Below are 27,086 nucleotides of genomic sequence, written 5' to 3'. Positions count from 1 at the left end.
GGTAGGTCCGAAGAACCTGAGTGCTGCGAGGTGTGAAGTTGTCAGCGAGTTACCCATAACTTACTCACACCCCCTTCTTTTTTTGTCTTACCTCTGCCCTATGTGAAACCACCACTATATTCTTCATGTTGTTCGACAGTTGCGGCCAAGGATGGCTAGTAGCAGCGGGACCTCGGCAGCTGATCTCCATTCCCTGTCCAGGGGAACATTCCAGTTCGGCATCTGTTCCCCTATTTCAGGATCCATTAACTGGTCTCAGGTCCAATAATTCTCGGAACCATGGCTGTACTGTTCCGATCCGACCAAAACTGTCTCCAATGATTCCCAAGAGGCTGAGATGATACGATGACACCCAACCTTCAACTGACGGAAGACAGGATGAAGCTTCGATCTGGCTATTTTCAGACTAGACCCTTCCGCACTAATCCTCGCACTGGGTGCTTCCCCCAGCCAAATGCTAGAGCAAGATCGGCTTTCGTCAACAGAGCATACCTACGCGCGCGTGTCCCTAGTTTCAAGCTGAACCATCCATTCAACGCTCAAACGTCCTCGATCGGGATTTGAGGGACGAGGTCGCATAGTCTTGTAACAATGGGAGGAAATCCAGTTGCCTCTCAGTCTCAAATTGGCTCCCTCCATAGTCCCTACTGAAGTGCAAGACGTAATGATCGTGGTTCCCATGGTTGTCTCGAACAGTAGTTCTCACTCCATCTGGCCGCGGACCATTGAGGAGCAGAGATTAGCCAGTGAGCCAAGCACTATGTGTGCGACAGGCTCCACAGGGTCCGGCGATTGATATGCTCCCGTCCCTGTGTGTCTTTCCCCCCCTCTCCTTCCCTCACAAATGGATGGTCGGGAATTTGGAGGGGGGAAGGGTCACTGTGCGTTTGGCAGCATGGTATCCTCTTCGAGTCTTCGGCCGCAAGTCGGTGTCAGTGCCTGCCTTGTGTTCTCGTTTTGTGTTCTTGTTTGACAAGCAAATTCATCCGCAAGCACTTTGTAGGCCATGGAATCCAATTTACATAGTACTGTACGTAGATGCGGTCCAGGTTCGTAGGAAGAAGCCGGGACCCGGCCCAGGTAACACCGCTGATGCCGGTAGGTGGTTGGAGAGATTGATGCAGCCAACCATGCAGGCTGCACACTTGCAGTAGTTCCCAACTGTGCTCGGCCAGTCACAGTCCGGGTGTACAAGAGGATCTTCCACCGACTCGTCGTCTTGCCGTTCCAGTGTAGGTAGCCTGCACGTTTATTTGCATCATGGATGCTTTTTTTTTTTCCTTTTCCTTTCTTGGTTCTGAGTTTCTTTTCTTTTCTTTTCTTTTCTTTTTTTTTGGGGTCAGTTGTCTTTTTTATTACCTCTGGTTCGTTCATATGAGTGCCTGATATTGATTGTCATTCATCAACCGGAGGGGTAAATTGTGAATTTATGTGGACGCAGTGGGAGGGGAGGGTGATCAATGACATCGGGGAAGGAAAGTAGAAAGTGGATTGGTCATAGATAGATAGAGAGACAGATATAAGAATATCTAGTATAGATCCCATAGCCGCGGCCAGAATGCATTGCACTTATCCAGCACCAGACTATACCGCGCAAGCAAGCACTATGGTTGTGGTTTAACTGATGTATTATTGTAAGTTCGTACATAGGAGGAGGGGAGGTGGAGGGGGAAGAGGAGACAGACGGGGAAACGGTCTGGCTGGGATTAGGCTTGAAGTAACCCAGTACTGCTCCGTACAGTAACTAATGTTAACCCCCTCCCTTCCTCTCACCCTCCCTTCCTTCCAGACGCTGTCTAGTTTACGCAACCATCCGTCTACACTGCATGGTTTAAGACCTAGTTTGTACTAATCTACTACGAGTTTACCTACGACGACTAAATTATTATTATTACTAGGTGCAGTACTAACTTGGTCCACGGTAACTAACTAGTACAATCTCCTAGAAGGGGTAAAGGAAAAAAAAAGTTGGAAAGGCAGCAGAAACAAAGAGGGAATTATACTTGAATAATTCTTTTTCCCTTTCCCTTCTTCTATATTATCCTCTAAATAATATCAGCAGATGGATACCAGAAAAAAAATTAGAAAAACATAAATAAAATGGAAATCAAAACTTAACCTTTTCATTTGACCCTTAATTCTTCTAATTTCCCCCAAGAAAAAAAAAACACAGAAGAGACACCTGTCAAAGCATTCCTCCTTTTTCCAGTTTGTCCAATTCTCTTTCCTCCCTCTTGGCCCCCTCACCTGCCCGCTCCTCCTTCTCCTCCTCACTCCACTAACCCGGTAACTCCTTTTTCTTTTCTGTCAATGCATAGATCAACAATCTCTTTTCTCACTCTCTGAACGCTCACCACCACTTTTCTTTCTTTCCCCCTCCCTTCGCCCTCTTGCGTCTATTCGGCGCTCGAGTTGCTCCAGGCTCCTATTCCAGCCTTCGTACCGTTCATTCAGGCGACAGCGTCGCAATCCCGAACATATGCGTTCTAGCTACTCCGACCTTCACTTGCTTGTTTATTCCGAAGCCCCCTAGTTACTGAACTGAAGGGACAAGGGGGGAACCTACTAATCGTTTTTCCCCATTGATGCCCGTGGGACGGCAATTACACCTCAGGATTAGTGTTTCACTCCATGCTGTGACGAAGTCGACGATTCGTGACGATTGATGATTACAACCTTCCCGACAAAATGCCATTTTCCTCCTCTTCCTCACCCTCGTCCTCTACGTCGGAGGCGTCTACCACCCCGCTCGCAGATTATTTTTGGATAGCTGGCGTGGATGGAACAGAGGTCCTCGAGACCTATCGCAAATTAGGGGATGATTACCGAGCCAACTGTGCCACCTCGCCCGGCCCCGCCGTCACGGATACTATCGAAGAAGATGCGGATGCGGAAGAGGCCCATGATCCTCGCCTGGACAGCCTTTCCCGTCCTATCTCCATGGCGGGGAATCGCAACTCGGTCCAACGGGTACCCACGCGCTCGGGCGAGGCTGATGCGAACGAGAACGGCTCCCACAGCAACCGGAGCAGTATGACGATCAAAGGCAACCAATCTCCTCGCGGCTCCTCTTTCCTGGGAGATTTCGACTTCGACAAAGCGCTGTGGAAATTCGCGTCCGAGAGGGAGTCCTTCTTATCTGATCTCAATGTGAGTGCGGGTGCTATCACTCCGTCGACGCGCCCGCGGTCTAGGTTACGCACGCAGAAAATCGTCTCGGAGGAAGGCTCGCAGCCGACAGGCTTGATTCGTTCTAGCATTGGCAGCGTACGGCGACACATGGCTTTTCGAGATATGAACAGCATGAAGCGGCAACCGTCAATCGCTCGTCAAGGTTGGTGGTGGTCAATCGGGGTGTTCAACGTTAAGAATTCGCTGACAGCAGTCTATTGCAGCCTCAATTAGAACCTCGCGACGCCTGAGCAACTACAATTCCGTCATCCCGGTTCCCCAGCCGCTAGAGATCTCTCCCGCCATGCATCCGCTGAAGCGACGGTTTGAGCCGGTTCTGCTTGATCGCTATCCCACACAGGGCATGTCTGATGAATTGAAACTGCGAGGCAACTTCCCCGACTACGTCCCGATGTTCGCATTCCCGAACGATATCAATATTGTTTCTTCCGATCAAAGGCCGCGATCTACATGGCACGGGTTTGTCATGACCACCGATAACGGCTCGCGCTTGCATGCTATATGCCTCATCATCTGGATTCCACTCAATCAGAAAGCTGCGGACGAGCTGGAGAAGCGCTGCGAGGAATGGCGGAAAGAGAATATGACGGACGAGGAACGAGAGCTTGCCGCGAGCTTGGGCGAGAGACTGGCAAGCGAGCGTGCCAAACTCTCCCGACTCCTGGCTCAACTCCCCACTGTCCCGTCAGGATCAGAATCACGAGAGCAATTGGAAGACGAGATTAGTGCGGTTGAGGAGAAGATTGGTCTGATGACTGACCTCCTGCGACCGGTGCGGCATGGTGCGGCATCGAAAATCGAAGGTTTGACTGATGGGGATACCGGCTTTTGGATTCCCCGCGCCTACGGCATTCTTGGTCGAGAAGAGAATATGACGAGTTTTTGGAAGGAGTGGCTGAAGGCTATTGTCGTCCCAATGACGGATGGAGGCATCCAGCGCATCCCACCTAGTTCTCCTCGGATGGGTGTCTGGCAACCATTGGAACGATATGTGATGAATCTGTGCACAGAAGCATTCAGTCCAAACTCGTCCAAAACACAGGTAGAGTTGAACGTTCGAGAGTTGCGTCTTTTCGCCCGCAAAGAGGCTTCCAACGAGTTACCAGGCTCTCGCAACACCGATATTTACGCCCTGTTCCGCGCCCTCTCGTTAGCCAATATCGTGATTCTCCTTGAATACGCTCTGACTGAGTCGCGCATCATCTTCTTGTCATCTCACACCTCAATGCTCTACTTGGCGACTAAGGCGTTGGTGGATCTGCTGTTTCCCATCCCGTGGTCAGGAGTGTTGATCCCAGTGCTTCCCGCCCGTCTGATCCAGGCTCTTGAAGCGCCTTGCCCCTATATTGTGGGTATTGAACGGCGTTACGAGAAGGTCGAACTACCATCCGATGATTTCGTTCTGGTAGATCTCGATGCCGACCTCATCGAGAGCACGGTCCAGCCAACCCCACTACCCCGTCATCAGCGCAGGAAGCTCCTGTCGTTGTTGCAGCTGGCCGCGCCTCATCACAGCCGGTGTGGGGTTCCGACCGGACCGCCCGCCTATGCCGTTGAGACATATCCATTCGACGCGTTCATGTCGGAGAACTCTTCTATCTTCACTTCGAAAGCCCAGTCCACGCACTTAGCCAAGTACGTCAGCTTGAACTCCAGTGCTTTTGGTCAGAATTCCGTGGCTCCGGGATCATACCAGCCATTGATCTTCAACGCCTATCTCCATGCCCGCTATGAACAGGCTGTATCCAGGGGTTATTCTTCCAAGGGCTCTGACCGACCGGGCACCGGGTCGACGTACAAGACTGGCTCACCACCATCTCCCAGAGATAGCTCACCTACATCGGGACATTTCCCAGCGTCGTCTACAGGCCCGGGGTCGCGAAATGACTCAGGAAGTACACTGCAGGCTTCCTTGCGCGAGAAACGCTCCGGTCACTTTGATGCAGCGTCTCGACGAAGCTCGTCGTTTGGCATGGAGATGCGCCCTGGTGTTCCTCGTCGACCAAGCGCTCCCTTCATTGGTCATGCGTCGAACTTGTCGGTGACGACTCTGAATACCGATTATAACTCCGGGTCAACTTACGCGCCGTCGGTATATGCTCAGTCTACGGTTGCTGCATCCACCATCGTTCCCACGACTGCGGCACAGCCTGTTCACAATGCCGAGGGCACATGCTGGGTGGAAGGACACTGCTTGCAAGTACAACCCTGGGACGAAAAGGCTGTTTGTGCTATTTGTGATGATCGGGCTGAGGATGGCATGTACAAGTGTAGCGCCTGCAAGGTTGTAGTGCACAGCCGGTGTGCTCTTCAAATATGCCTAGTGTGTCCAGCAGCCTTTCATCCTGAACAAGTTCGTGCCGCATTCGTCAGATGTTTCGCCAGTTTGTTTTATACATACAAGAAGTTCCTACAGCCTGCTTCGGGAGATAAGAAGAAGGCTGGATTGATCTATAGCTTCAATATGGAAGCATTCATGAAGAGTTTACCAGGGGAACATGCAGAATACATTGCGGTACTGCAACAAACACAAGGTAAGCGAGGGTTGGCCCGATATACAATCCTACACAGTTACTTACGTGCAGCTAGGTTTCAATGAGTTCATTGGTGACCGAGAAAGAGCCAATCCAAAATCCCGAGATCCCCGAATGGCCCTTTTCGATGAGATCATTCTATCTAAGCGCAATAGGGGTCGCTCATCGATTTTCTCCGGCCGCAGTACGACGGACTTTTTATCTGACACTTCCAACCATCTTTGGAGGACAGCCAGTGCCACCTCATTTGCAGGGGGCAGCCGGAGTCAAAACGCTCTTTCGGGAGATTATACACGCGTCGTAATGCGAGGTTGGCCGCCCGTTTCTCCTGCGAGTTATTCAAAGCTAACATCGTGATGCCATGTGATAAGCCCCAGCCAAGCTTGATACCAGTCTGATGAAAGAACCCCGCATGGTTCACGGAGCGCCCCGGGTGTCGAAGACGGCAAATAATGCGCGCAGAAAACCTCTCCCTAAACTCATGAATGGGCTCGCGATCTCCCCTCCATGAAGTCACTACTTCACATTGGTGGAGTGCCCCTTCCGAAGGACAACGGGATGGTGCATCCCGCTTTTGTGACGCCAGTTTGTCAAGCATCCCTCCGCTGAATACGTCCGTGCTGGGGATGTTGCATACGCAGTGTGGAGATGGTGAAATGATTCCCCTCCCCTTTTTCGACATAGCTGCAATCAAGGAAGAGCACACGTCTTAACTGGCTGTCGAGTTCACATGAAACACTTGTTCCATGGTAACTTCCACGTCAGCAAAACTCATGCTCGCCGATGATTGCGATGAACACGGGCCACCATTGTAATAGCTTGCCAATGTTGGATTCCCCACGATCGGTCTTCTTCTCCTAAAGGTCATACCCTCGGTCCCTGATTCCATCGCGCCTATACATCACCGCTATCCCGTCCACCCGCGCAGCCTAAAGGGGGGCTCTTGAGCCTCTGACCTGTGCAATCATCATCTATGATTTCCTGGGCTCCTTTGGTCATCTAATAATACATTGGTAAGCTCGCAAGGATCAAGCATTTTTTCCTGGAGCATACAAGACACATTGTCATATGCATTGATGTACACTACACATACCTACTACACTTACACCCCCAGTGACACATACCCATACATACATTGTGTCCTCATAGGTGGGTGCCTTCAATATGGCCCTATTCGAACGGCCTTGACATCGTTTCTTTCCCTTCTTCTGTGTCGGTTGGCTGTACTTTTGTCATCTGGGTGATGGTGTCTTGCTTTCTTACTTACAATACCCCCACTTCGAACGGTTGGTATTCACGACTGTCCTCATAGTCAACACGGTCACGCTCTTGCGCACCGTACTGGGCGATTCTCACAACCCATTGGTGGATTTAGTCGTCATGTTACATACCTTCCTGCACCAGATTAATCGTTCTACCGTCCGGTTTTGGGACGATCTACTATGTTGCTTCGTTGATTAAAGCTGTGGGTCATCTAGACCCGGGTAGCTTTAGTTCTACGTGTCATGTTGTAGTCCACACCCGGCGGGAGGGAGGGTAGTTAGGGCTGGATTTCGCAGGGTCGAGGAGAGCGGACGGCTGCCTGAAGGGTCGATGGTATCTTATTGACCCTGCCAATATGCGCCCGGCCGTAAAGGGGGCTGGGGGTTTTAGGTGATTACAGTATCAGGGCCATCGGCAGATGAAGTCAACCGCCACGCCGACGTGTGTCAACATCTGAGTCTGGGTACGACGCTGCAGTAGCATCTGGATCCGGGGCTCCGGGTAGGCGCGGGTGAATGCAGACCGACCAACAGTAGGTAGGCAAGATAAGACTATTGGCGGCCATTCCCCTCGTATTGTATTCCTGAGTAAATGGAACCGAACAAAAAAAAATAAAAAAAAAAAAAAAAGCTCTCCAGAAGCGGTGGATCAGGGTATCCGTGGCGACTGGGTCCAGGGTCGAAATAAGAGGGGTCTTGGTTAGGAGGGGAGGCGAATCGCGTCTTGGACATGTAAGTGACCATTGAGAGAGGGGCCACTGTCCTGACTCCGATGCATACTAGGTAGGAAATGAGCAATAGTGTGGTGGACGGATTATTCTGGAGAGGAATTTCTAGGATGCATATCAGCCAATAGGACTGGGGCAAATGTGACAGTCAGTCGTACCTAGGTAGTATCCCCAATTGCAAGCCTTGATACAGAAGATTGGAGTGGATTGGGGTTAGAGTTGTAAGGTGTACGGTGTGAGGTGTAAGGTGGTAAGGACTTACAACTGCTGCCAGACTGTGCGGCATTATAGCAGTAGGCTGTACGTTCAGTATGAACTGTATGCTCAGTATGGACTGTATGGACTGTATGTCCTGTATGCACCCACGCCGTGGGCAGACCAGACAGTGATTGGCGGAGAAATGGCGTCCGCTGCCCCCCGGCCGGCGGAGGCAGAATTCCGGGGAAATTCACCCGGCTTTCCCACTGCTTACTTTCTTTCCCCATCTTTTTTCTTGTCTGTCTCTGTCTGATCTCCAGGCTTTCTCTCTAGTCTGGCCCACCACCAGATTAGTAGGAAATAGTCTACGAGGTACCGTCCCGACTACCGCCCCAATATTGCCTTTTCTTCCCTCATATCTCCTCCCCACCCTCAACCCTCCTTCTCTCTTTTCATTGTATCTTTCTCTCCTCCTCTTTCTCTCCCTCTCTCTTCTCCCCTCCTCTTCCTCTTTCTTCCGATCCTCCTGGCAAATGTCGTTCCCCCCCTCCTGGCTTTTTCCCGCTTTTACCCTTGGTTCTTGCTCGTCCTCCCGCGCTGTTCGCTCACCTCCTCCTCCTCCACCTCTACCTCTACATCCGATACTCTCCCTTCCCGTCTCTTGATTGTCTACCAGAGCTATAGCTAGTGGGCAGTAGGAATCGGTCATCTGTCATCCCGCATCCCGTGCCCATCAATCACAACAACCACCATCCCATTCGACACTCAAAAGCGGATGAGATAGGTTGTTTACAACGCTCTTTACACTCGGATTGTGCCAAATAGTGTAGTGTTCCCCCCCAACAGCGTGTGACTGGCCAAGGGTTTACTGATGCGACTGCCTGTCTCGCATTCCTGATCAGTTTCCTATTCCTCCTTCCGACCTACTCTGCCATCCTTTCGCGCCTGTAACCGCCGGCCGGGATAGTATCGAACAATCTTCGTTACCGCAACCAAGTATGAAAACGGGCAGCGGACTGCGTATGCGATGAGATGATGCAGACTGCCTTACAACAGCCCGTGGGGATGACGCTATTGGCGGATGCCGCCACGTCCCTCACGGCTCTCAAAGGTTCAACGTCAATTGCGGTTTCTGCTTCCCCGACACCAAGCGCACCTCCGGAGTCGGCTCGGACCGTGGTTACTCTGTTTACCCCTGGACAGGAGGGCATAGTGCAGGTTATCGCGGAAATCCTGGGCAAGCCATGGACGACGGAAACCTCCTTATCCGCTCTGGGGAGGGGCAGCAGCGCAGTGGTTGTCGGCGTCCTAGCTACCAAAGATCTGGCCCGAGACTTGCAAGAGGGCGATCACGCGGCCTGGATCCTCGTCAACACGCACTGTGTCGATGACGGCTCTTGCCCGGAGGAAGCACTGAGCGACTGTTGTCATTATGAGTTCCTATACTCACTCCGGAGCCCGTTCTTTCGGCGGGATCTGACCCGGTTTCTCTCATTGATTCTGGGCCAGACCCGTCCCCATGAGGATCTCAAGACCAAAAGCCGGACGAATTTCATCTCCACAACTTTCCCCGATGTCCATGCTGCGTTGCCAAACCTGGACATTCTCTCTGTTGGTTCAGATGCGGTGGAGATCCGTGTTGACTTGCTGGTGGACCCCACAACTCCTCCCTCAGGCACTACGAGTGCAGTGCCAAGCTTACGGTATGTTGGGCAGCAGTTAATGTTACTGCGGCAGCATACAGAACTGCCGATAATTTTCACCACTCGCTGTACGAAAGAAAATGGCAAGTTCCCAATGGACGACCCGCAATTATTCTACCGCTACCTCCGCCGCGCCATTCAGTGGGGGGTAGAATACATCGACGTGGAGTTATGGTTGCCGGAGTCTATTCGCCAACGGTTGGCGGCGGAGAAGGGCAACAGCATCATCATGTCAGCCTTTCATGATTTCTCGGGGACGTGGAAGTGGACGTCCCCCGAAGCCCTACGAATATTCGCGCAAAGCGCCCAGTACGCGGATATCGTCAAGATGATTGCGATGGTCACGACGATCGAGGCCAATTACGAGCTTGAATTTTTCAGGTCGGAAGTTCGCAAGACTCACGGGGCGTATCCCCTTCTATCGGCGGTCAATATGGGCCAGCTGGGTCAGCTGTCGCGAGCCCTCAATACCGTATTCTCGCCCATCACGCACCCATTGCTGCCGATGATTGCGGCCCCGGGCCAGTTGACCGCGGCGGAGATCAATGAGGCACTCCACATCATGGGCCAGCTACCGAAACGCGATCTGTATGCGATTGGGTCGTTTCGCTCGACGCCCCAGTCCATGTTCATGGAGAAGTGTTTCAACGAGCTGAGTCTTCCCCACACTTTGACCTCAATCGATCGCGGACCAATGGGATCAGTCGAGCGGGTGCTCACCCAGGCCACCTTCGGAGGAGCGTCGGTGCATCCACCGATCCCAAGCGGTACGGGGAGCATTCCGGCCGTGAGCGAGGCGGCGCGAGCGATCGGGCTAGTAGACACGATTGTGGCAGGCCCTCAAGGCCCGCAGAAATCGTTGGTGGGAGAGAACGCAACATGGAAGGGCATTCGCGCCACTCTGACTCGGGACTACGTGCCGTCGGCATACCGCGGCCGAACCGCAATCCTTTTGGCGGCCAGCGAGAGCGAGGCATCGGCAGCCATCTATGCCCTGCGCAGCTTAGGAGTGGGTGCGATCCACACGGTGGGCTTCCGAGCCCGAGGCCCCTTGGCAGCGGGGCTTGAGCCCTTCACATCCATTCAATCGGTCAAACGGGTTGAACAGCCGTTTGTGATGGTATCCGCGCTACCTCCGGAGAAGTCGTTGCTAGTACAGCCACTGCTGCGACATTACCGGACGAGTGGGCACTCGTCACCCCCCTCTACTCGAGGCAAAGTCTATCTCGACTTGACCCGTGGGGAGCGCACGGGCGACCCTGTCAATGTAGCTGTGCGGGCCGGATGGACGGCATATGGAATTGAAGACGTGGATGCGTGGACGACGGTGGAGACGCTGCGCTTGCTGGTGGGCCAGAATGTGCCATTTGACTTTGTGCGGATGGCTTCAGGACGGGTGTTCTGAATTTGGTTTCCTTGGCTTTCTTTTTCCTTTTTTTTTTCTTTTTTTTTTTTTTTTCTCTCCCTTCTTCTCTCTCCTCCACGTCCTTATCCCTTTTCGGTTGTTTGGTCTTTGGAGACGAACGAGGAGAAGGGAACCCGGGGTTGATTACTATACACTGATTTGGGCCAGGAGTTCGCGCGGTGTAGATTGTATGTAATTATTTTTTTCTATTCTGAACCAGCCAGTCAACGACGGTCGGCATGAATGACATGAAACAAGACCGCATCTCTCGTTGGGGCTTATGGAGAGGGGGGAGGGGAAAGGGCGGAGAAAGCGAGAAAGAAAAGGCAAGGATCTACAGTGGATTCCGGGGTAAGTGGGAGCTGCAGGATGAAGTACAGTACGTATAACGGCCATCTTGTATGTACAGTAACTAGTACTACTAGTAGTTATAAGTTAGACGTGCAATATCGTAGTCACCGGACGGGAATCCGTGCTGGAAGCGGGAAAATTCCGGGGGATAACTAATAGTAGTTTTACCCCTGCAGCTTTCCCAGCTTTCGCAGTGACCCAGGATGATTCATTTCTTTTCGTCAGCCTGTTGACTGGTTCTGCAACTGAATCAGACTGCAGTGATTGAAGTGACTGACAATGCTTCTGATTGCTTAATTTATCCTCCCCCCGCATCAATTCCTTTTCCCATTTCCCTATTCTCTATTCTCTATTCTCTTTTTCCCCTCCATCTTTCCCCCCGCTAAGCCTTTTTGACCCTTAGGTTCCCCACTGGATTTCTCCGCGTTTGCAGAGCAGCCAATAAATCCGGGGGTGCTGCTGGGCTTCTTCTTCTCTCTTTTCCCTTCTTTCTCTCGCCCGCCTTGTCTCTGTCGGTCTCTTTCCCTCTCTCTCTCTCTCTCTCTCTCTCTCTCTCTCTTTTTCTTTTTAGAATCCTTCTATTACTTTACCTCCTACTATCGGTGATTAACTATTACCGTCTACTCTCCCCCTCCCTCAGTGTCTATCTGATTTGACTTCGCTACTCCCCCCCTTTCTTCTCTTCTCTCTATTCATGTTATAGAGAATGCCATGTCCCGCCCCCAGGTCAGCATCGACCGTCTCACACCCCGACGTGTTAATGTCGAGCCCCGCGAATCGATGAACTGTAAATCCTGTCGGAAGCGCAAGGTAAAATAAATCCCGACCTGCACCAAATTCCCCGCTGACGACCTGACCTTTCGCCTTTTTTTCTCGATTCAGATCAAATGCAACCGTCTGCGCCCCAGCTGTGAAGCCTGCAAGGTCTTCCAGTGTCCATGCATCTACGGTTCGTTGCTTGCTTGTTCTTCTGTATCATTCTCGATGTTTGGTTTGGTTTTGTTTGTTTCTCCGGTCCCGATCAGGCCATATGTTGCACCCGCCGAGGTGTCTTCCTTCCCGTCTCTCCGTCATTTTCCACTCCAAGTACTGTACAACACTTACAATCTTTCCTTTTAGATGCTGTCCCGAAGAAACGCGGACCCAAGACGGATGTCTTGGAGGCTCTGTTGAAGCGTGTCGACGGGCTTGAGAAACGTCTGCAGGAGGATTCACCAATTTCACCCGTCTCGTCCGTCTCGCCCATCAAGTCGGTCGAGCAACACCATCAACAGCAACAGCAACAGCAACAGCAACGACCGCAACCCCCGCCGTTGTTACCCCCAGCCTCGGTGGTCTTTCCGCAGCCCCCACCACCGCAGAGTTATGGACTCCCACCTCGGTTACCCGACGCCATGCTCGACACTTATTTTTCTCGTCTGCATGGTAAGCCTTACTGGATTCTAGACGAAGCCCAAACCCGACAGCGCCATCAACTGGGTCAATTGCCTGCTCATTTGTCTATGGCTATCTACGCCTTGACGTCACGGTATTTGCGGTCTCCCTCCCTCCCATGCTGGAGCTTTCGCACTAAATTAGTCTTGCAGCTATACCAATCCTAACCCGGTCCTCGGCAGTCAGGACTATGCGCGACAAGCTCGCCGGCTGGTGGACATTGATAACCCCTCGATTGACGGCACCCAGACACTCCTGTTGCTCTCCCAAACCTTTTTCGCCCACGGCTGTGGGAAAACAGCCTACATGGTTCTCTGTGAGTCGATTCCGATTCTGGTCAAAGGGCCGAGACTAACTTATTTGCCAGCAAATGCGGTGGCTATGGCCTTGGCCCTGGACTTGTATCGCGAGGTCTCCGCTCCAACCCTGCCCGCCTCCGAACGCGAGATGCGCCGTCGCCTGTTTTGGACCGTCTACACCATGGACCGCTTCCTGACTTGCGGCTCCAAGCGGCCGTGCCTCATTGCAGATCACTCGATTGCACTGCGGCTACCGGGCGCAGGCTCGGAGACTGGAGAAAGCTTCAATCCTGTCGGCCCTAACATCCACTATTCTCCCGACCGGCGCAAGGGCCCTGGGGGCCCAACTTTGCTGGTCGACATTACGCGTATACTAGGCGTCACGCATCGGTATTTGGCGGCGGGAGGTGTCAAAGGCGACTCCCATTTTCCCTGGCATGCATTGTCCAATTTGTCCAAGATCCGACAAGAGCTGGACCTATGGGCCGCCGGCACGCAGGATCTCTTTACCTCGATCGAAACGCTTTTCGGCCACCCAGAGAGTACACTGTTACTGCTGAGCAAGCTGATCTATCATCTAGTGCACTGCCTGCTTTACCGTCCCTTCCTTCCCATTGACTTGGTAGAACTGCGCGGCACCGGCCAGCATCAATCCTGGCAAATTGAGGCGACCACGCTCTGTTTCTCGCACGCCAATGCAATCGCAGAGCTAGTTGAATTGGCCCGACACGCGCCACGTATTGAATGGCCGTCACTCGTGGCGTACTGTGTCTGTACCGCCGGTACGGTGCATGTACACGGCGTGCACTACCACGGACGTGAAGGCGAGGTGTTTGCGTCCAGCGCCGACTTCCTGAATCGTGAGATGCATCAGTTGGCCTGGCTGCGGCAGTATTGGGCCGGGGTGCAGCATCAACGGGAGATGCTACAGCGCATTGCAACCTGTCATGCGGACTTGGTACGCACAATGGCAGCCCGCCCGGTCCGGTTTGCGCCTGTCTTTCATCTCGAAGACTTCTTCGACCGGTACCCAGGCTTGGCTGTTGAGAGCGGACACGTGCGGTTGGTGGATGGAGATGAGACGTAAGCCATTGACCCGAACCGCTTGGCTGAAAGAATCAAATTGCTAACCTGCTTTCACAGACTCCCTCTCCTTGACCGACAGGACTTCCCTGGGGGGCTCATCTATCCTGCTACGGCGACGCTCCCTTCTCAAGGACGGCCTTCGATAAGTTTCCAGTCGTCGCAGGCGTCTCCACCGTGGGGCCCCGGGCCCGACTTGACTCTTCCGGAAACCAGTCTGGGATTTTCCCCTGGAGTTAGCAACTCTCCGGCAGCGTTCTTGTCCGAATCTTCCTTCACTGCTCCGACACCACCGGCCCAACCACAGTACGCGACGTTCCCATTCGAGGCCACGCCGGGCGCCCCGGCATTGACACCAGACGCACCCTCTCAAGGCAGCTCTGGCACTGTCACTGGAGGAGGGGCCGGAACCAGCGACGGGGAGAAAGATCCATTCCTCAGTCTGTTGGAGCAACTAGCAGAAAATGAGAATTCTCAGGGCGGGCCCAGTGAACTGGACTTCTTCCTAGGCGAGGGATTGGACTCGGTCCGCGTGCCCGATGATCATTTGGTGGACCCAAACAGCCTGCCCGAACCTGAGTGAAAGCCGATGATGGATTTGCAATTTCGCTCACCTCCTTACCTGATAACGGATCTGGATATCTTCTGAACCTTATGAAAATACCGCAAACAGATACCCGGGGTCATGATATCATACCACGTGACTCTCAAGGGGGTTGGCTCTGGGAGGGCATGTGATGATGCGGAGAACAACCTCCAACACTCTTGCTTTGACTATCATGTTTTCATTAAGAAAACATGGATTTCCGCATCGACGCCCTCGCTACAGCCAACAACTGGGTTCAAGGTTCGCCGACGCGACCGTATACCGGCATCGTCAGCCTGTACATGGCCGATCAGCTGTCCGCTGAGACGGCTGCGCGGGAAATCGTCAGCGTGATCAACGAGATGTATTATGGCGGAGACAGCGGGCTAGTCGGTATGCTATCTTGGACCTAATGATATTACCTTATTGATACCCTGGTAGAGGAGGGTCTTATCGACCTGTGGCGAGCAATCGCGCACACTTCTAAGACGCTGGAGCGATCGATATGTATCCGACAGCCAGTTCGGAATGAATCAGAGCCATCGATTAGCAGCGATTCGCCGACAACGCCTACAGCTCCGCAGCCCGCGACACAATCAGACCGGTCATACTACCCACCCACCCCGGCGCAACGTAAACTCCTTACCCTTCTCAAAGCCATCAGAACCTTTCCCACGACCGACCCCATGCCCGGTACAATGGCCGGAACCAGCCATCAACACCACCCCTCCTTATCGCCCTACCTCGGTGCTACTGTCTTCTCCTCGTCGTCATCATACTATGGCTCATCCTTGAGTAGCAACCACAGTGACTGGAGTGGCATGCTCGCTGATGACGCGGAAACGCGAATCAAGTGTAGGAGGGGTACTTGCTGGGCCGCTCTGCCATATTTCCGTGAGGTCATTGCAGAGATATTTCAGGAGGATGCACCGGGAGATTGGTTTCGTCGACCATCGCAATCGCGGCACACCGCACCTGCACCTGCTAGTACGGAGTCACAGTCGTCAACACCACTTCCTACTGCGAAGTGGCCTGAAGTACTAACAGGCGCGGAGCCCTCACCTCATTTCTATTCCACTCACAATCCTATTCCTGATCAGCTCGAAATCCCCCTGCCCAAAGTCGGCTTTGAGCCTTCCGAAAGTGAAGCCTGGCTCAACCTCACCTCATTTCTGGCATTCATGAGCAAAGAGTCCGTCCTAGAGACCCTGGACGACGTCGGCCTCGTCATGATGGGATCTGTGTTGGGCAATGAGGGAAAGACTCTCTCGGCTTCTGCTTCTGGGATCGGCAGCCATTCCCACGGCCAAGGTGTGGATTATTCCCCTTATCCTCAGACTCAACATGATAGCTTCACTGGCTGCATCGTCACCAAACCGTGTCTCGACCTTTACATCTCAGCCGCAGCCATCTGGGCCGTTATCACAGGCGAGGATATATGGAAGCGCAGAGGAGAAGATGCGGGGAACGAGTTCGTGGTGGGACTGTCATTGGACGATGATGACAGGACCGGTGACCCAACCATGTTGAGGAGGACTGCCTCCATGGCGCTGGGGGGTAGCAGCAGCACAACAGGCGCCACTTCGACCATGTCTGGTGGCCCGTCAGGCCTGGCACCCACCACACCCGCAAGCAAAGAAGCCAGGGCTAGCCGTAAAGCTAAGGCCGAAGAGCGCACCCCGCGAGACGGCAAGGATGCTATCTCCCGCCGGACGTGGGACGCGTGGATCGGCCGCCTTCGGGCGGCCAGCTGTCGGGAGGACCTGGCAGCGTCGACTAGGTCAATCGCTGCAGAGGCGGCGGACGTGATGTTGAGAGCCTGTACGTCGTTGGATACATAATCTCCCTATACACTATAAACATTCACCGAGTGGGAAGGAGCCCAACTCGTAAGTCACATGGTCAGGGAAAATAATGGAATAATCATACATATATGCTCCAGCAGAGCTTCCATCAATTGAGTAATCTCTCTGTTAACCGTGGGCGATTAACCGGATTGGGGTGATTCGGTACGCGCTTCGTTCCTTTGAAAGTCCAGAGCCCGAACTGGCTGATTGGATTGGATGTGTCATGTTGACGGCGGTCGTTCCAAGACCCCGAGAGGAGGGACTGCGTATCCGTAGCTTCCCCGAGCCCAGGACCCGGAAGCCAAGATCAAGCCTGTTGAACACGCCATTTGGATGGACTGCGTCTGACTCTCTGGTAGACTCAAGCAATGTGTACAGTATCTTACTTCGTTGACTAGAAGCAGTTTCCACTACCTGCGTTCTGAATACAAGGTTATGGTAATAATATATAGCTCTATCTATAATTACCAAACCACAAGAATGGGAAAGTGGTAACCCATGCCATCCACGTACAGTATATAGAGCATATAAGTGACACTCCCCAATTAAATGCATACATAACGAATATAGATTAGAATGATATCGGGGATCAGGAACACGGCAATGAACTCTAAGGTAGCCTCGCTATGAACAGAATCGACAAGGTTCCCAATGTGAGTAAATGATATGTGTCTGTCTAGGAGAACTTCACCCCTTTACTGGGATCCCACGTCCCGCCTGCTCCGCCGGCGGCGCCGAACCGAATCCCCATTTCCGGCGTCCACATGCCCGGCGTCATCGGGGGTCGCGCGTTGGCCCGCGTCGGTTGCGGGGCGGTCATGGGTTCCGCGCGGGGCGGCGCTTGCGGTTGCGGTTGCGGTTGTTGCGGGGTCGTCGGAACGGCTACGGCGATGGGCGCGGCTTGGGGTTGGGGCTGCGGAGCGGGGGCGGTGTATGCTGCCCGGGACTGCTGCTGCACCGGTACAGGTGCTGCTGCTACTGGGTCGTATGCCTGCTGTGGAGTCTGGGTATAGTGTTGGGTAGTCGGGGCCGTAGAGGTATATGATGGCTGCTGCTGCGGCTGTTGACGAATGGGTGGGGAGATGTTCAGTGTGGCCATTGCGGCAGCACTGGAGATGTCACTATGCAGGCGGTTAGCTCAATTGATAAGGAAGGAGGACTGATTCTTTGTGAGGGGGGGAAGAGGCTGCTCACGCTTCGATCTGACTGGCTTCCATCCTCCGCTTGTGCACAAAGGCCTTGCAATCGTCGCGAAATCGTCCTACGATCTTGGCCAGGTCATTGTAGAATTTGCGCCCGACTTCGATGTTGGATATGATCTCCTTGTACTTCAGGTATCCGTTCTCCAGTTCCTGCAGGGCACGTTCCCTCTCCTTTGTCGACGCATCGCCCGTATGTGCGCGGGAGAAGGCCCGGTTGGCCTCGCAGATGCGTGATGCGAGCTGGTCCTGCTCCTGCTGCTCCTCGGCTACCATTTGCAGGTCGGTGTCATACAGGCGGAGCTGTTCCTCGAAAAGATCCTCAAATTGGCTCGCCTGAATGGGCTGCATGGGAAACTCGCGTTCCAAGCGTGCAGTCTCCTTGGTCAGTGCTCGGCCTGCTGGGTGGTTAGTTCTGAGTTGTTGGCAATGTGTACACCGGATCTACTCACTGATATCATCCGCCCGCGCCTTGTCCTTGAGAGCCTGCACCTGTCGCTTACGACGGCTTTCCAGTCGGTTCACCTCGCTCAAGCATCCACGCAATCGCGCCACCTCCCGCTCAACCTCGGGCGGAATCGCGGCCCTGCGACTGCTGGGAACGTACATTTCGAGGTCCCGGTTTGTGCCGGTCAGCACGCGGAAGACCGCCTCCGAGCCTTTCAGCTTCTGTTCCACGAGGTTATCGCTACTTTGAGCTGACGTGAAGTACCCTTCAATCTCTCGGGACGTTGTGTAGAGCTTGGAAGCTGCTTCTTCGGACGACGCACGTGCCCACCGGTCAGTGCCATACCTGCGGCGTGATGCATCATCTTCTGCTTTCTCGGCCGCAAGAAGCTCCACTCCTTCGGTGTATACTGCTCTGTCGTTGCCCTTGACCTTGGCCGTATCCTCGAGAGACCTACGCAACCGGTAGAGACCATCCTGCTGGCGCATCTCCTCTGCATGCGAGACCAAGGTCGGGGGTAGTCCCAGCGGCTTCTCGAGTGCTTGTAGGGAGCCTGGGAGGTTGAGGGATGAAAGCAGACTAATCTGTCAGCAGGCTAGTCCTTATCAGAGCCTTCAAGGCACTTACTCTCGCAATTTGTCCGTCATAGTCTCTAGTTCTCCGATGATTCTCTCATTGACCAATCTATCCTTCCGATCGGAGTAGATGCTAGCCGCGATATGCACTGCGTATGGTACCAGCTTCGTGAACAGAGGCTGGCCTAAAGGCCCGTTCTCCCCAAGCATCGAGACGGCATCTGTCACCTGCGACGGCGCTTTCGCGGCCACCATACACGCGCGATCGATCAGTCTCAGCTCCGACTTGGGCGGCACGGGATTCAAGTAGATGATATCATTATCCTTCTCCGCGCGCTTTAGATCCTCGGTGACGCGGCTCTTGAGGCCCTGCAGATCCCCCAACACCGTGCGGCTGATCCAACGAGACTCCTTGAGCGCCTCATTCACGCAAAGCTCACTGTCCCTCAGCCGCGCCACCTCCTCACCGTACTTGCGTTTCTCCAGGCAGTCCAACGACTGCCGGTACTGCGCCGCGGCCGCGAAGTGATGGTGCTTGGCAGTCATATGATGAATCCACTCCGGACTAATCGCATTCGACTTAACCGCATGGTCGCCCGCGTCGGCGTAAAAATCCGAGACCTTGGCGGCCAGTCGAGCGATCGAGGCGTCCTTCAGCCCGTCCTTCACGGCCTTCTGCCAGAAGCATTCCTGCGCTTGCGCGAGGAGAAGCTGTTCGAGGCTCTGAAGAGTCATCTCGTCCATGTCTTCCGGCGGAGATGTTCGAAGATCAGGTAGAATATCGCATCGGAGGTGCACCAGAACGCCTGCTGCTTGGCAGAAGTAATTGCATGCCTGCTTGAGTCCGTCCGCAGTGGTTCGGTTCACGGAGAATGCGAGCTGCGAGTACAAGGCTGCGAGATTGTATATGATGTTGGCGAGTTCGAATCTGAGGTTGTTTTGCGAGACTATAAAGTGGCCCAACGCTATTAGCTTGAAGGGGGTTCTCTCTTGCCAGGGGCTCCGAGCGGTTCGGCTTTTTAACGTACTTGGTCTCGAGGTGTTGAATCCAAAGGCCGGGTACCATGGGAATTCCACGCCAACCTGCGGGAGTTCGAGCAATTAGCACCACTTCCTCTTTTGGTTCCACAGATCGCTCATGTTAAGGGGGCACTTTGATATCTGTCTCCAGAGAAAGGCATGAGCGGACATTGGCTTACATCGACTGGAAATTTGCCGCCAAGCCACTTCAACTGCGCCGCGTAGGTGACCAGCCGGCTGATTCCGCTGACATGTGCCTCCTGGACATTGATTGCTTCGCTCCGTAGCCGGTCGATGATCAGGAGATCCTCGGCGAACATATCCGGACGCTGGTCATATTTCGAGGAGATGTACTGCGTAATGGCATCGTTGAGGGAGACGGGGTGCGATCGCCGAAATGGGACCTGGAGAATATTACTGTATCAGAGTTAGCGGACTCCAGGGAAGGTTAAGAAGATGGAAATCGCATACGATGCCATCGTGTCCTTCGATTGAGCGCACGCAGGCGAGTGAGAACGGTCGGCCGATGGCGGGGAAGTTTTGTTGACAGAAAAGCCCAATCCTGACCCCCGCCGGGGCAACGCATGACGTTTTCGCTGAATGCCTGAGGCAGAAACGCCCCCCGTCAGGTACACTTTGCCATCTACCATATAAAAAGCACGTAGACATCAACATAATTCATTCTGTATTTGCGGCTTGGAGCTCATGCCATTATGTACTTGAAAAGGATCATAACAAAAATTCCGACCATATACGCCCAACAATACACACACACATGTACTGTACGCATTGCACCCGATCAGTGAGCCTTTCATCATACACTAGTCCAGCTCGTTTATCCTCATCTTGATATACTCAAAGATACTCAGGAGGATCATATTATTGACCCCCGTCCGTATCAATATAATCGAAAGCCCCTTGTACATGCTCGATTTGGCTACGGCGGCCGTTGCCTCGCCCACCTCCTTTGATTTTCCGAGCAGAACACTCTGTGCACGAGTTTTCCGCGTGTCAAGTGGATAGGTCTACTTCAGTTAGCTGGAAAGCTGGGATCAAGTGCTGGACAAAAGCTTACACAGAACCAAGGGACAGTGCTGCAGATTGCACCCGCAATCATGGGCGCCCCGAACGGAGACTTGTCAGGACCCAGCTCCTTCGCTGCAAGTTGTTTGACGGTTTCATAGACGGTGAAATAGAGACCAGAGCCGAGCGTGTCCCGCATAGCGTGAAGACGAAATCCCGTGTACAATCCACGGATCCCATACCGCTGGATGATCTGTTTGATGGCCTCTACGGTTCCCAGGCGTGGTTTTTTGCGAAGAGAAGGATCATTGACTGCGTTAGGGGCGGCCTGTGCACGGTTCGACACCAAGACCGAGGTCTGAACCACATTTTTGGCGAGCTCGAAGGGGCCTATCGCACGTCAGCGGGCAGGATTCTTGCTAATAATCCACAGCGACAGAGCTCACAGGCTAGGGGTGAGGTTATAAGACCAGCAACAAGGCCAGCAGCGGTAAAGGTAAACAGCGTCGACACAGTGGGGCTACTGCCTGGCTGATTATACATCGCCAGTGGCGATTCCCCGGTCATTTTCTCAATGAAATCGGAGATTCGATGCTTGGCCGCGTTGTACGTTGTAAAATTAACCACTCGGACCGCCGTAACGCTTGCTAGAGGTGGCAGGGCTCCTGAGATTCGACATTTACATTAATGCTTTGTCGCGCAGAATCCAAGGGGCGATGTCGACCTACCAGCAACGTAACCGCGGGGTCCTTCGGTACGCCACAGGTAGCGGACGCATTGGAAGACATTCTTGAAATTATGTCTGCATCGAATCTATCAGCAAGGAACCTCGACCATCTCGTCCAACGAGCGAATCGCACTCACGTCTGCATACGAGTTTTGACATTTTCCAATGGAGTCTACGCCAGCCGTTCGCGCCTCCAGTCAGCTTATTCCATAGCTCCTTCGCTTCTGCTCGGTGTTGACCTACCACGGCGAGGGTGGCACAAACTGTCGAAGTCGCCGAGGCCACCTGGGTTTTGTACCTCTTGAGCAGTCTGTTTCGCTTGGCTTCGTCCATAAGCCAGGGACTTCGGTTCGACATGGCTAGGGGAGGAGACTTCGAGGGGGTCGGGGTAAAGGGTGCATGTTCAGCGCGTTTGTCTAGAGTCATGCCTGAAGGTATCCCATCTGCGGCAGATGAAGAGGCCTCTTTGGTTGTGTATGTTCAGTTCGAATGTTTGTGGTTATAGGCAGGTCGCTAGGAACAAGCAGGCTGGGGAACCCTATGGAACGCAAAGCGGTCTCTCAGCGCGCGAGCAGACCGTTCAGCGTCCCACAATTATCCATGAAGCAGATACCGACAACCTCCTGAACGATTTTCTTTCACGGCTGAAAGAAAGGGGGTTGTAATGTAATAGACGGCGTTCAGTGGAGGAGATCGCACCAGCACACAGCTACCGGAGCTACTGGATTGCTAATGAAGGTTTCTCTGGGTCGAATTGACGACGTCCAGCTCGATAGCGCACTGGTCGGTCGCGAGTGAAAGATTGAAGTCAGGATTGAATTTCTCTTTCCACCAACTGGGACCTTGCACTGTTGTCCAGGAATACCTGTTGAGGATGCAGAAGGGTGAGCCACTACTTCCAACGCACGCCAGTCCTTCACATATTCTAGGAGGGATTAAAGTCTCATCCACGAGACGACAAGCTCCACGTACCTGTGCGGAACAACTGCGACACAGTATGGTGGCAGCCGAAGGCCAGAGTCGGGAAGACAATGGACTGTGCGGATGGCAGGGAAGAAGAATCAGATCGAAGAAGAATGGAAGGAAGTTTACAGTCGAGACTAAAAAGAGAGAGTGGGAGCGAGTCGACAACCATCACGATGGGGGTACCAGAAAATCACTCAACCAGTGGGGTGAGCAGCAGTGGTACTTAGTTGGGTTAGTGTCAGCAGTCAACTTTAGTGAGCCTAGTTGGGTTTTAGTTTGACTAAGTTGATGCATAGACAGCATAGTTACGGAACTTGTAACTTCAGTCCTTCGAGAAATTTGGGCAGAGAGCATGGATTGAGCATTAATCAATTCATTCATTATTGTGGACTGTGGGGGTGTGGGTGTGGGTGGGAAAGCCACTGCGCCCACTGGATGACTGGAAGACTGGATGACTGGAGAACTGCCCAGTGGATCACTGGAACAGGCTTAGTGGGAGTTCCCATCCAGTGACGTCGTCGTGAGGCATCCAGTGCAACTCAGTAACTATGAGTACGGTGATTAGGTGATTAGATTACTCCCAAAGTAATTGTTGCTGCATCCGTTAAGTTCAACAGAGAAACGGTTAGGGAGATGGGGATGACCATCCAATTTGACTGGGGTGCCTCTTTTCCATCTATTTGCTTAGCCAAACGATATCATTTGAGTCCCCCCTCGTGTACATACTCGTACGATGTATTTCTTTCTCTACAAATACTTCGGCGAGCGGGAAGGTGTTTATTCCTCATTAGACTACTCCGTCGACAACCCCGCTATAAATCCACTCAATACTCCATCCACACACACACACACACATACACACCCCAGGGATGCAGAGTATGAGTAGTACTCACTCAGTACATTACCCTATGATGCGTGGCAAAGAAGGGAAGAAAGCTGCAGTGGACCAAACCAATCCGGTCGGTGGTTGCGGTGGTTGCACCCGCCGCCCGGACGGATCGTCTACGGCATTGAGGGCAATAAGAATAAACTGATCAATCAGTCAATCAATTACTCTACCCCGCCCTGGCTGAACCGCACTACAAGCCACCAGTCAGGATCTGATGTTGATGATTTGATTCTAGTCCTGTGGTCCATTCTTAAAACGGGTGCAAAACATGCCAGTCGGTTGTTCTGCCGGTGCTTACTGCTACATGTATAATACTCGTATATATTAATATATGTACAGTATCCGTACAATAGCGTGAGAGCTGTGGCAGGAGCTGGGTGGTAAAGCCAGTCCTTTCTGGGGTATGTGGTGTGCCACATCAAGCTGTTGAAGGATATCCGGGTCCCCCCCCCCCCACCTGCCACCTCCCTCTTTCTGTTTCAACAAGCATAACTTACAAAGCTTCACATGTAAGCTGACCACATAAATGATTATCACTATGCTTCCCTGATGGCCTTTCTCCTCACTTCATGACTCGACACTCTTTATCGGAGGCTTGGCCTAGATCGCCAGCAACGGGCTGATGGTTGACTGTGGGCCTTCGAGCATGCGTGCAGATAAGATGATCGCTCCCTCAACCATGGTTGGGCCGTGGCACTGGTGTCGTAATCCATCTTGTGCTGGCCAGAATACCAGTTAACAGCAGTGCCAGCATCGAAGAATCCGCGATCATGATTGGCTCTTGTGGCAGACAAAGTCTTGCTGGTGATACCTCTGAGCACTGCACTGTCTTGAGTGAACGAATCATATCTCCGGTACTTGATTGGCATTGTCGATCCACAGCCCTCCCTGAGAGGCGCACACACCCTTTGGATCAGGATTCTGTAGCAATCAGTTGAGAGCAACGCTATGGTCACTCGATTTGTGTCAATGCTAATTGGTGGGCGACTCCCGTGCTTCGTACCGCAGTGCATCTCGAGAAAACGACCTGACAACGCGGAACGAGGAGCGTGGTCAGGCTACTCAATGCCCAAAGTAGAAGTAGACAGGAAATTAACTCAGTGGACTTAAATGCAGAATCCATGGTAGCACCGGTCTCAGCAGCCAAGGTCTGTTTTGATCATATATTATGTGAGATCCTCAATTCGGGGTTCCACAAGTACTGTACAGAACAGTATATATAATCAATTCATTCGTCCTAGGCTCGTGGGTGATATGATTCGATCTCAGGTGTGACAGGATCAAGATGCTGAACATTCATAAAGAACCAAGAATCTTGCTAATGTGTCCTGCGATGCGAGAATAAGATATTCTAATCACAAATCAAGATTGTTCATTGGGTATTGTGCATGTATGTTGAATCCTCATGCAAGGTAAGGTAAGTGGGGATGGGGCTTACCCTCGGGACCTCGGTCCCGCAGGCGGTTCCCCCGCAAAAAGGAGCGTTACTCCGCATCGGACCACTTGATGTTTGCACTACCACCATCAAAACACATAACTACGCCTGCCATACTACCTCCTGAATCTCGCGTCGCTCGAATCAACCCACTCCCAACAGAGCACCTCATCGAAGATAAACTTGATTCAATTCGCGCTGAGGGAATCGAGTCGAGAATCCTAAAGAGAGAACCCCCAGGTCTTTCGCCGAACGAACATCATGGCCAAGAAGCCATCAGGTCCCGCCTACGTGCTGGGCGTTGGCATGACCAAGTTCATAAAACCGCGTGGCAAGGTCGATTATCAAGAGTTGGGTTTCGAAGCTGGTGTCAAAGCTATGCTGGATGCCCACATCAACTACGATGAGGTCGAGCAAGGGATTGCATGCTACGTGTACGGAGACAGTACCTGCGGGCAGCGCGTCTTTTATCAATTTGGACTCACACAGATTCCCATCTACAACGTCAATAACAACTGTTCCACAGGGTCCACAGGTTTGGCTATGGCTCGAACGCTGGTCTCTCACGGGGCCGCAGACTGCATCCTGGTTGTTGGCTTTGAGAAGATGAGCCCGGGTAGTCTCCAGTCGGTCTACAGCGATCGCGCGAATCCGACTGGCCTGTTCGGAAAAATGATGGCCGAGACCAGAGGAGTCACGAATGCCCCAGGTGCGGCACAGATGTTCGGCAACGCTGGTCGTGAGTATATGGAGAAGTAAGTGTGTGGTCTGGAAACGGTCGCTAGGACGATGAAAGAAAGGAACTAATCGTCACATGTAGGTATGGTGCTGAAGCCGAAGACTTTGCCAACATTGCGCGGATTAACCACGAACATTCCAAGCGTAATCCGTACTCCCAATTTCAGGACGAATATACTCTCGACCAGATTCTGAAATCGCCGATGATCCACGCACCTCTGACGAAGCTGCAGTGCTGTCCAACATCCGACGGCGCGGCCGCTGCTGTGGTCGTCTCCCAAGCTTTCCTTGAGGCGCATCCCCACCTGAAAGACCAGGCAATCCTGATTGCCGGTCAAACGCTCGCCACTGATCACAGCTCCGTGTATGATCGCAGCTCTATTGACTTGATGGGATTCGGAATGGCCCGCAATGCGTGCCAAGCTGCTGCGGCTGAAGCGGGAGTGAACGTTAAGGATATTAAGGTGTGCGAGTTACACGATTGCTTTTCTGCCAACGAGATGATCACCATCGATGCACTGGAGCTATGTGAGCCGGGAAAGGCGCACGAGATGGTGCGACAGGGAGACATCACATATGGCGGAAAGATGGTCATTAACCCTTCTGGAGGTCTTATCTCCAAGGGTCATCCCTTGGGGGCAACGGGATTGGCGCAATGTGCAGAGCTTGTTTGGCACCTGCGTGGCTGGGCCAATAATCGCTTAATTGACGGCACGGATGCCGCCCTTCAGCACAACCTGGGGCTGGGAGGTGCCGTCGTGGTAACCGTATACAAGCGAGCAGATGGCAAGGCCGCAACACCAGTACCATCGGAGACAGTGGCAAAGATCACGGGGCTTGGGTACAACCCGGCTGTCGAAGCTAAGGGCTTCACAGCAGAGCAAGCTCGATCAGTTCAAAGTCGGAAACATAGTGACAAGTGGGCGTTAGCCGACACGCAGGACCGGGTGCTGGCGCGGTTCTAGCTCGAAGGATGTGTATAGGACAACACTGGGCTCTAGGATGTGAATTATAGCATTGCAGAGATGTAGTAAAGTACGAGCTGCAAAGCTCGGCCCTCGGAGTAATGGTATCGACTACTGCGCGTTCTCAACCCCCTCTCAAGTTTATGCCTTGGGTGTAAACGATCCAAGCTGCTGGGTGGTCCTCTCGGCAGCACGTTGCGCCGCGCGCGCGCGTAGCTGACATAAGCAGGCGCGATCCACCGCGTAGGTTAAATTTTCGCGCAACTTCACAGTTCAACCTTTTTCCTTTCTTCTTTCAATAAACCAGGTCTCCAACATACCCTTGCGGATAGATGCCCAAAGGGCACGTTCTATTTGCAAATTTTAGCTTCGAGACCAAGAGCGAATCTTCGCATGCTCGTTCTAATCCCATCACGTGGCGCAGGGTTGGTCTAACCATCTCATCACGCTGTAGTTGGGTTCGCTTTTGAGCACACATC

At 53.0% G+C, this 27,086-nt stretch overlaps 8 protein-coding genes across 8 annotated transcripts; 5 read left to right on the top strand and 3 right to left on the bottom strand.

Annotated features, from left to right (window-relative positions):
• Nucleotides 1-720: 720 nt before the first annotated feature.
• Nucleotides 721-1,637, bottom strand: BO86DRAFT_12138 (uncharacterized protein). Its single transcript, XM_025666015.1, has one exon. The coding sequence runs from the start codon at nucleotides 1,372-1,374 to the stop codon at nucleotides 877-879; it is 498 nt and encodes a 165-aa protein (XP_025529989.1). The 5' UTR covers nucleotides 1,375-1,637; the 3' UTR covers nucleotides 721-876.
• A 1,051-nt stretch (nucleotides 1,638-2,688) lies between these two features.
• On the top strand, nucleotides 2,689-6,237 carry BO86DRAFT_307436 (dDENN domain protein; the record flags this gene model as incomplete). The annotated part of the gene is made up of 4 exons (XM_025667736.1): nucleotides 2,689-3,334; nucleotides 3,396-5,726; nucleotides 5,782-6,036; nucleotides 6,098-6,237. The coding sequence occupies 4 exons, from the start codon at nucleotides 2,689-2,691 to the stop codon at nucleotides 6,235-6,237; spliced, it is 3,372 nt and encodes a 1,123-aa protein (XP_025529988.1).
• Nucleotides 6,238-8,785: 2,548 nt separating this feature from the next.
• Nucleotides 8,786-11,082, top strand: BO86DRAFT_12111 (type I 3-dehydroquinate dehydratase). The gene has a single exon (XM_025666013.1). The coding sequence runs from the start codon at nucleotides 8,947-8,949 to the stop codon at nucleotides 11,020-11,022; it is 2,076 nt and encodes a 691-aa protein (XP_025529987.1). The 5' UTR covers nucleotides 8,786-8,946; the 3' UTR covers nucleotides 11,023-11,082.
• Nucleotides 11,083-12,084: 1,002 nt separating this feature from the next.
• Nucleotides 12,085-14,772, top strand: BO86DRAFT_307412 (transcription factor domain-containing protein; the record flags this gene model as incomplete). Its single annotated transcript, XM_025667734.1, has 6 exons — nucleotides 12,085-12,183; nucleotides 12,256-12,322; nucleotides 12,493-12,901; nucleotides 12,960-13,123; nucleotides 13,175-14,189; nucleotides 14,250-14,772. 6 exons carry the CDS (start codon nucleotides 12,085-12,087, stop codon nucleotides 14,770-14,772), a joined length of 2,277 nt encoding a protein of 758 aa, XP_025529986.1.
• On the top strand, nucleotides 14,591-16,682 carry BO86DRAFT_12085 (uncharacterized protein). Its single transcript, XM_025666010.1, has 2 exons — nucleotides 14,591-15,168; nucleotides 15,217-16,682. The coding sequence occupies exons 1-2, from the start codon at nucleotides 14,988-14,990 to the stop codon at nucleotides 16,614-16,616; spliced, it is 1,581 nt and encodes a 526-aa protein (XP_025529985.1). The 5' UTR covers nucleotides 14,591-14,987; the 3' UTR covers nucleotides 16,617-16,682.
• Nucleotides 16,683-17,090: 408 nt separating this feature from the next.
• Nucleotides 17,091-20,381, bottom strand: BO86DRAFT_387203 (putative pH signal transduction protein PalA). Its single transcript, XM_025671535.1, has 7 exons — nucleotides 20,336-20,381; nucleotides 20,044-20,281; nucleotides 19,873-19,927; nucleotides 18,897-19,791; nucleotides 18,274-18,848; nucleotides 17,817-18,219; nucleotides 17,091-17,743 (listed from the first exon to the last, which is right to left on the bottom strand). Exons 1-7 carry the CDS (start codon nucleotides 20,341-20,343, stop codon nucleotides 17,299-17,301), a joined length of 2,619 nt encoding a protein of 872 aa, XP_025529984.1. The 5' UTR covers nucleotides 20,344-20,381; the 3' UTR covers nucleotides 17,091-17,298.
• Nucleotides 20,382-20,516: 135 nt separating this feature from the next.
• Nucleotides 20,517-22,191, bottom strand: BO86DRAFT_11969 (putative mitochondrial carrier protein). Its single transcript, XM_025666001.1, has 6 exons — nucleotides 21,858-22,191; nucleotides 21,752-21,786; nucleotides 21,616-21,689; nucleotides 21,334-21,552; nucleotides 20,940-21,277; nucleotides 20,517-20,889 (listed from the first exon to the last, which is right to left on the bottom strand). The coding sequence occupies exons 1-6, from the start codon at nucleotides 22,038-22,040 to the stop codon at nucleotides 20,686-20,688; spliced, it is 1,053 nt and encodes a 350-aa protein (XP_025529983.1). The 5' UTR covers nucleotides 22,041-22,191; the 3' UTR covers nucleotides 20,517-20,685.
• A 2,808-nt stretch (nucleotides 22,192-24,999) lies between these two features.
• On the top strand, nucleotides 25,000-26,710 carry BO86DRAFT_387199 (putative sterol carrier protein). The gene is made up of 2 exons (XM_025671534.1): nucleotides 25,000-25,659; nucleotides 25,725-26,710. The coding sequence occupies exons 1-2, from the start codon at nucleotides 25,166-25,168 to the stop codon at nucleotides 26,605-26,607; spliced, it is 1,377 nt and encodes a 458-aa protein (XP_025529982.1). The 5' UTR covers nucleotides 25,000-25,165; the 3' UTR covers nucleotides 26,608-26,710.
• Nucleotides 26,711-27,086: the final 376 nt, after the last annotated feature.

This window comes from Aspergillus japonicus (genome assembly GCF_003184785.1).
Source record: "Aspergillus japonicus CBS 114.51 unplaced genomic scaffold BO86scaffold_10, whole genome shotgun sequence".
Classification (NCBI taxonomy): domain Eukaryota; kingdom Fungi; phylum Ascomycota; class Eurotiomycetes; order Eurotiales; family Aspergillaceae; genus Aspergillus; species Aspergillus japonicus.
This window is presented reverse-complemented; position numbering and strand designations above follow the sequence as displayed.